Source organism: Medicago truncatula, chromosome 4 (genome assembly GCF_003473485.1).
Source record: "Medicago truncatula cultivar Jemalong A17 chromosome 4, MtrunA17r5.0-ANR, whole genome shotgun sequence".
NCBI lineage: Eukaryota > Viridiplantae > Streptophyta > Magnoliopsida > Fabales > Fabaceae > Medicago > Medicago truncatula.
Window position 1 is genome coordinate 53,627,616 of NC_053045.1, and position 7,559 is coordinate 53,635,174.

Here is a 7,559-nt window from a genome sequence, read left to right on the forward strand (position 1 = left end):
TATAGTGATTTTGATATTTAATGTGTGCATTGAAAATTAAATTATTTAACTTTTTCAATAAATCTTTTTTAAATTTGAGATCCTTAAAAATGTGCTTACCATACTCATACAAATATTACAAATAAAAAATCTATAGCATCTAATCTAGTTAGTAGTCATTAATTAAGCTGGTGATTATGTATTAAGAAATCACAAAGGTAAATAGCGCAAATTTGTTTGACGTGCCACTTATGCAGGATGCCACATGATCTGGTCATAGTAATTTTTTTTTTAGGGAACCTTTTATTTATTTATATTTTTTCCCTTAATTAATGCAAAATTATTCCTTTGCAGAAAAAGGTTGCAGAGGTCATCTACTGACCTAATTAACATTAAATTGTTCATTTTGGAAAGAGTTGTTCGTACTGTTTCTAGCTACTTCTGTGCTTCTCTTCCATTTCTTCTCTTTATGGCTATGGTGATGAGGTGAAGAGCTTATAATAGAACAGTACTTGCACACACACACACACATATATATATAGCATCCAGATTTTTCTCTCTCAAGTAAGTTGTCTTGTCCTCCGTAATCCATATCATGCTTCAAATACTTTCTGTCAAGCCCTATTTGGTTTAGATTTGATTTCATCATAACTATCAATTCTATGAATACAATTTTCTTACCATAATTTTGTAGGAACATATATATGCATAATTTGTATTGTCCAGTAAAATTAGGAAAATCAATTTCTATATTGTAAACAACACAAAAAGTTAATAATAATGTTTTTTCTAGCACATGTTTTTGGCTATTTTATGAATTTATGGATCCTGGTAATCTGAAGTTTCTGAACTAACAGTTTGTAAGATGTGCATGCAGGAGAAAACAATTAGGTTGATGATGATAGAAAGTTCAAGAAAAGATTATAACAAAGAAGCAACAAAACAAGAAGGTGAACATGGAAGAATGGAATCAGAGAAATTCTCCAACAAAGCAATAGCTACATCAAGACAATGGACATCATTAAGAAATCCAAGAATAGTGAGAGTGTCACGTTCTTTAGGAGGAAAAGACAGACACAGCAAAGTTTGCACAATTAGAGGATTAAGAGACCGTAGGATTAGGTTGTCTGTACCAACAGCAATTCAGCTATATGATCTTCAAGATAGACTTGGTTTAAGTCAACCTAGTAAAGTTGTTGAATGGTTAATTGAAGCAACTCAATCTGATATTGATAAATTACCACCACTTGATATTCCTCAAAGTTTCACTCAACAACAAACCCTATTTCAGCAACCAGCAGGTAGTACTTGTTTTTCTCTTGGAGGTGGTTTTTATGGTATGAATCAAACCAAAGGTAAAGAAGCTGAAAGTTCAGAAAAGGGTAATTATTATAATACTAATAATTCATCAAATGGTTTTCCTTTTCCATATAACTTGGATCCTTCAAGCACTCTATCTTTATCACAATTTGGAAGCCATCATGGTAATTTATTTCCTTCTTATCAAATAAGTACTAGTGGCAGTGGTATGCAATTTTCATCATCATCTTCAAATTTGACAGTACCTAATTCATCTGGTAATTCACAGTTACTTTTTTGTCCTTCTGTTATGCCATTGCCATCACTTTTTACTAGTACTCTTAATGCTCCATCAATGGAAAGTAGTGATATTCAAAGACAATCCAACCATGTTCAGATCTTGAACTCCTCAAGTAATGGTTCTTTCATTCCAACTATTCATCTTCCAATAAATTCGCCTTTTAGACGCCATCCAACACTGTTTAGTTCCAAGCTTCTTGATTCAGATCATAATATATAACACCAGAAATGGGTAGTTATGGTAGTACTTTTGTTGTTCTTTGATGCTCCATTCTATGCCTTATGCATATATAGGACGAGAAACAGTGCTTCTAATTTATATTTCTCAAACTAGTATATGTGTAAGTATGGCAATGCTATACATATAGAATAATTTGTGTTGAATTATACTATAATTTCCCTTTGTGGCTGCAGCTATAGATACCTTGTTGACAAAAAACTATAACAGGTACGAGGTAGAATAAATCAATCTAAAATCCATATATATGCTCATGATCTTGTATCCATTTGATTATACATATGCAAAACTAAATAAATATACTGTTCTTTTTACATTTTATTTAGCATGGTATATGAATATTTTTTACAACCTCCTAATTAACAGTTATAATTTCATTGTCATCATGTTGGCCATTGCATGTAATATTACTATTAAAAATAATAATTTAACTACAGAAAATTATAATAAAAAAAAAATACTTAAAATCTATTTATAGCTGTGCAAACTGTTAATGATCAAGAACAAAGTTAGAGACCAGCTATTTTTTCTATCTCTATTTTACGTCTCCATTGATAGTTGAGAGCTTAACGGTTAGTTGCTTGATAGAAGTTTAAAATTAGAAATTCCTGAATGTTTGAAATGTGTGATAATCATTTAATTCTATTGATTATTTAATGTTGTTTATGAGGTTTTTAGTTTTAAAAAGAGACGAGAGAGTATATTATATTTGTTGCTTTTTGTTGTTTAAATTAAAAATAACATAGGAAATTAATATAATCCCTAGATGTTTTTGCAATAGTATACATTACATAGGCATTAATTTACCGGTCCAAATGAACAGTATTTGTTTTGTTCATGCATGATGAACAGTCCTAATGAACAGTTAGACTGAGCTAGAGTAAGCTTTTCTACAATTAGTAAGGATCTGACTGAGCTTGTTTAAGCCTGACATATATAGGTGGCATGCATGATAGTATAGATGTGAATAGTTATATGTCAATGCTTATATGTATTTATATCATATACTCCCTCCATTCATTTTCTTTTGATGTTTTAGAACTTCAACTATATTCTAAAACTTTTGATGTTTTAGTGAATTCATTATTGTTTTATCAAGTTTACCTTTGTTGGAAAACACAATAAACTATTAAAGTAGTTGTGACCTTTGGTTTATCACATATGAATTTAATGATAAATAAGAACATTTAAGTAAAAAACACACAAATGTTTATATACTTTAATTACTCCTTACAACTTATGTCAAGAGCTAAAACATCAAAAGAAAATGAATGGAGGGAGTAGTATTAATTCATGCATGTGTTTTTTATGAGTTGCATTATATATATATTGAGAAACGCAATACAAATTAATTTGGTTTAATAAGTTGCATTATATTGAGAAACACAATGCAAATTGGTTTCTTTTGTTATAGACAAGCAGTGAATTCTGAGACTGCAGATAAGGGTTTTGTATCCTAAGCAAAGGAATACATACATGAAAACATTCTAGAATGACAAGTGAACATATATATGTAATGGTTTTGTTTTGTTCTTGATGCATGGTTTTCTTTCTTCTTCTTTTTTTCGTTTATTGTCCAACTTGATGAATATGATAAAAAAAAAAGTTTCCACTTTCACTCATAAAATAGGGGTTCGAAATTCCTGTTTAATTAGGTCACAAGAATTTATTGAGATAACACTTGTGTGATATAGAGTTGGGTGGCATTCGTCAATCATAATGTCACAATGCTTGTGAAAGAGAGAGAAACACAAACATTGTGATTGACCAATGTCACCCAACTCCCCGTCACAAACGTTTCATTTTTTTTTACTCAAACTCTCAAATGTTTATTACTAATTAAAAAATTCTAATTGTAGTGTTTTTTTTTTTTTTGAGGAGGGGATACTAATACTATACACTTTTGTTGAGTTATTTTTTTGTCAGGACAGTTTTGTTGAGCTTAATACCCAACATCCAATCATTTAATGCAACATTTTTATATGTTAATTAGATGATTTTTTTAAGTAAATTTGCACCCAAAAAATTACAATTTAAATTAATTTTAACTTATAGATATTGGTGGTGGTAGGGGCAATGTGTAGGGTTGGAGTTCGAACCATAAATTTTCCACTTATTTACGATCCTACCTTACCCAAAAAAAAAAAAGACACCATGGTGGTACCTACCTACATATTTTTAATGGTATACTAAAGAATTCTCCTAATTATTATTTTTTTGTCATGCATGCAATAGCAAATTAGCATAAACAACAATAAAATGACTACTAGGGGCCAAAAAAAGAAAGAAATAAATATTGATGAAGAAGTGCATAGAACTAAATATGGAAGCGTATAATCCCTCTAATGGAACACAAAGTGAAAAGGTGAAAAAATGTTTTGGAATCTACAGTTCTTTCTGACTTTGAAAAGGAAGCAACATAAAATCACAAACAGAGACTGAATTTGAAAACAGTCTCTGTTGCCTGTAGTAGTAGTAGACAATAATATATCACAAGATCCAAGATAAATTAAAGGAGAGACCCAGTTTTTATTGCAGTAACACAAGTTGGGTAATTTTAAGGGAACCTTTAAAGATGACATCAAAGAAAATGAGCAAAAGCTTTATTTGCATGTGGTCCACATTCTAAGGTTTTGATTCAAATTACAAAATAAAGGAAATTCAATAATAAGAAGACTATTAATTGACGAGACAGTTACATTTATAGTTGTAGTTTTATTTTCTTTTAGAGAAGCAGTGGAGTTTTTTTTCCTATGTTAACCCTAGAGAAATAGGTCTTGACAATTTAGAGTTCTACCATGAAATAAATAAATAATGCCTAAGAATTGTTTCACCATTCAAATTTAGGTTATTTTAAACTATTCATTTTTGATGAAGTTTGTTAATCATTTAACTCAATTGCTTGGTTTAGCGGTTGTGAAGTTTGATGTGTTACATACATTACCATCCACTTGATTTAGAATACTATATTACGGTTGAAAATTGAGTTGTTAAGTAGATAAGCTAAACTTCCTTAAAAAAAAGTAGATAAGCTAAACTCAAACAAGGTACATATTCTTGAACTTATTATTTGGTTTCCGTTGATACAAATTAATTATTTGTTGGTTGAGAGGACGTTTTGCGTTGATGTGTGAATTCAATCTTATGATTTTATTTGTTAACTTAACTCAGTTGCTCGGGAGATTGAATTATACATCAAAGGTTGGACTTCAAATATCGGATTCCCCACTTATTTGTTGGTGTGTGAATTCAATCTTATGATTTCATTCGTTAACTTAACCCAGGAGATTGCATTATATATTCAAAGCTCGAACTTCAAACCTTGGATCCCCACTTATTTACCGTAAAAGATGAATTTCTAACCACTAGACTACTTATTAAAAAAATTAATATTACATAATGACATTAATCAAATATATTTGAAATGAACTTATAATTATCATTAATACAATATATCATATATACTAATAAAAAAGTTATTAAAAATTAGGCTAAAATATAGTTTTAGTCCCTACAAATATGCCTCGTTTTGGCTTTAGTCCCTGTAAAAAAAAATAGTTTTTGGTCCCTGCAAAAATTTTTGTTTTTTAAAATAGTCCCTGACCCCATTTTGTGATGATTTGCATACGTGGCACATGATGACTGAACCGATTTTGTAGTTTTTGGTCCCTGCAAAATATTTTGTTTTTTAAAAAGGTCCCTGCAAAATTTTTTGTTTTTTAAAATAGTCCCTGGAGGGACTAATTTCAAAAACAAAAAATTTTGCAGGGACCAAAAACAATTTTTTTTTTACAGGAACTAAAACCAAAACGAGACATATTTGCAGAGACTAAAACCATATTTTAGCCTAAAAATTATGTATGCGGTTTGATTTGATTTTGAAAAATAAATCCAAAATCTGATCCAAATAATTTTTACGAAAATGCATCCAACATAATTTGGATAGAAGAAAACCTCAATTTCCATTAGCTCTAATTATCGAACAAAGATACATTGAGAACAACCATTGAAATCGTCCAATGAGTTAGGAAGAGTTTGTTTTGAAATTTGGATTGGTTTCTACAAAATCAATATGTTGGAACAAATTCATTTTGTTCACTTACACACACGATTACTTGATAAAGAAGAAAAGAGTTTTGGAAAGATGATTTTATCAGGGAATATATTGTGTGTTATTGCTAATCACATCACTAAATGTACTAGCATACTTTTCACTTGCAAACATTAAATCATAACTAGTTAACCACTAACTAATTTCTCAAACTTTCAATTAACTAACTAACCAACTGATCATACTAGAAATTTAATTTTCACCGGTTTACACAATTTGTTATTGATTTATAATATAATAGTTGCAACTTGCAAGTCCTCTATTTTACTAAACATTTTTTTAACTGGATGGCACGTCTAGTGTGGTTGTAGCATGATAAGATGTAATTGAATTACAAAATTCAACCATTAGATCGCATATGATCCATGTTAAAAGCTTTAACAAAACCTTTCATTTTGCCAAAGAAAAAAACTTCTATCATGCATGCAATGATTCAACACACTCTTTTAAAAATCATAATCTATTTGCTATATATCTTTGTATTGTTGTGTACATAGTAATTAAGCAAGTTGATTCGTATAGTACACTTTCCACAAGACGATTTCCAAGAAAATATTCTTAAAAACATAAATAAATAAAAAATAAGAAAGACTTTTTTCCCATAATTTTTTTCAATCATATTCGATGCGTAGATGTATATGACACTAAATATGAGTATTTTTTTTCAGTCAAAATTCAAACATTAATTTGTCACGTTGATGAAGTTTATCCCATTTCGTTAAACCAAACATTCGTTGATAAAATAAGAAAGATTTAGTACAAATACAAACAACCAATAATAGAAGAACAAGTAAGAATAAATCCGTGGTGCTTTTGTAGGGTAAGTTGCAAGCTCTTTTAGGCGTGCAGAACAATAGCATGTCTTTGCCTACAAGCGAAATTTAAGGACTTTGTGGTCCAATTTCAATCTATATCTATATCATATCCATTATGCTATATTGCTGTAGCTGTACATTAGTTAATAATAAAGGGGACCATTTTGTCGTACATTTGTTCTTCTTCCTTTTTGTTTGCGTTAATTAATTGAACAGAAGAGAATGTAAACAAGCATTCACATTTGCAAGTTGCAACAATGGATCATAATTAAGGTGTGTTTGTTTTAATATTACCACAAACATTCTTGGGAAGTGAGGTTATGAAGAATTTCTTATTTAGGGACAAACTGAAATCTAAAAAATTTAGACACACTCACATAACATGACTAATTTATTTATCTTTTAGTTTTCTTTATTATTGTGTGTGGTCAAATAGTTTAATTCATATTCGTGTTTATGTAAAACTATCTCGACGTTACGAATGTTTGCGGTAATAAAGTGAACTTGTACTTAATTTTATCAAACACATTTGTAAGAATAATACTCTCAATAATAGTCCTAAGAAAGCAAATCTTGAAAATAAATTTTCAAGTCATGAAGCAAATGCACCCCTAACTTCGACCAATACAAATAAAAGAATATGATTTAGTGTTTCTTTGATTATAAGGTGATAATAATTGATTTTGAGAGAATTGGATTCTGATTAAAAAACAATTGAAGAAAAAATAATTTGTGATTAAATACATTTATGTAAAAGTGTAATTTGGTGTTGACAAAAAAGAACAAACAGTACCAACCGTTAAAAATAAAATGATAA

At 29.5% G+C, this 7,559-nt stretch overlaps 1 protein-coding gene across 2 annotated transcripts; it reads left to right on the forward strand.

The window, feature by feature from the left end:
• Positions 1 to 288: 288 nt before the first annotated feature.
• On the forward strand, positions 289 to 2,047 carry LOC25493897 (transcription factor TCP17). 2 transcript variants are annotated; one of them, XM_024781847.2, is made up of 2 exons: positions 289 to 543; positions 845 to 2,047. In XM_024781847.2, exon 2 carries the CDS (start codon positions 845 to 847, stop codon positions 1,796 to 1,798), a length of 954 nt encoding a protein of 317 aa, XP_024637615.1. In that variant the 5' UTR covers positions 289 to 543; the 3' UTR covers positions 1,799 to 2,047. The 2 variants fall into 2 exon arrangements, with proteins under 2 accessions (XP_024637615.1, XP_013458007.2); XM_013602553.3 differs by having other exon boundaries at positions 292 to 543; positions 857 to 2,047.
• Positions 2,048 to 7,559: the final 5,512 nt, after the last annotated feature.